A 790-nucleotide genomic window follows, 5' to 3' on the forward strand; every position below is an offset into this window, starting at 1 on the left:
GAAATGAAATATGAAGAAAAATGAACGTAAATTATTGTAAAAGTCACTTCAGTTGTTATGTGGGGGAGGTAAGGGGTCCTGATGGTGAGGGGCATATGGACAACACCTGCTGTGACTGGAAATGTTCTATATCCTGATTCTGAGGGGGGCTGTAATGATGTTGCCTTTACAACAATCCCTTATAACAATTTATACGTGTAGCTCTCTTTACTTGTGCTGTATTTAACAGTACAACATTTCTTAACATCCTTTATCAAAGGCAATGATGCTGACCGTGGTTTTTTCAATGTGGTCCTGCAGCGAGTCGATGAGTAAGTCGCCCACGGGCTTCCAGCCATTTCGCACAGCCTCTGCCTCCTTCATGTCAGCATCCAGGTCGTCCATGGCTCCCTGCAGGTCTCTGAGTTTCTCCAACGCCTTGTCCACTTGCTTTTGCCAATTACTAGTAACAGCATTCAGACTCTCCCACTTCTCTTTAACTTCAGAAGACTGTTTACGCATGGCTTTGGCAATCTTTTGGGCTTTCTCCTCAGGAGTCAATTCTGTGATATAAAAAAAAAAAAAATAAGAACAATATTTGGAAGCTTAATCGACTCTATACTCTCTATAGCCAAGTGTGAAGAACACCTTTTGAAGGGTTGCTACCAGGGTACACAGAGACAGAGTTACACTAAACAGGGGAAGAAAAAACTTCCTTATACTTCTTCCACTAATTCCTTGCTATTTCTCAAAAGAAGAAAATGGTTACAGAGTAATAAGTGGACCAGTGGTTTTGGTGACTTTTGAGTTT

General features: G+C 41.4%; 1 protein-coding gene across 1 annotated transcript in view; it reads right to left on the reverse strand.

Annotated features, from left to right (window-relative positions):
• UTRN (utrophin) overlaps nucleotides 1–790 on the reverse strand; it is a 472,032-nt gene that overhangs the window by 93,165 nt on the left and 378,077 nt on the right. Inside the window, exon 54 of the mRNA XM_023528331.1 lies at nucleotides 274–542. Within this exon, the coding sequence (XP_023384099.1) occupies nucleotides 274–542 (269 nt within the window). The remainder of the gene's footprint in view (nucleotides 1–273; nucleotides 543–790) is intronic.

The sequence above is a fragment of the Pteropus vampyrus genome, unplaced genomic scaffold (genome assembly GCF_000151845.1).
Source record: "Pteropus vampyrus isolate Shadow unplaced genomic scaffold, Pvam_2.0 Scaffold24, whole genome shotgun sequence".
NCBI lineage: Eukaryota > Metazoa > Chordata > Mammalia > Chiroptera > Pteropodidae > Pteropus > Pteropus vampyrus.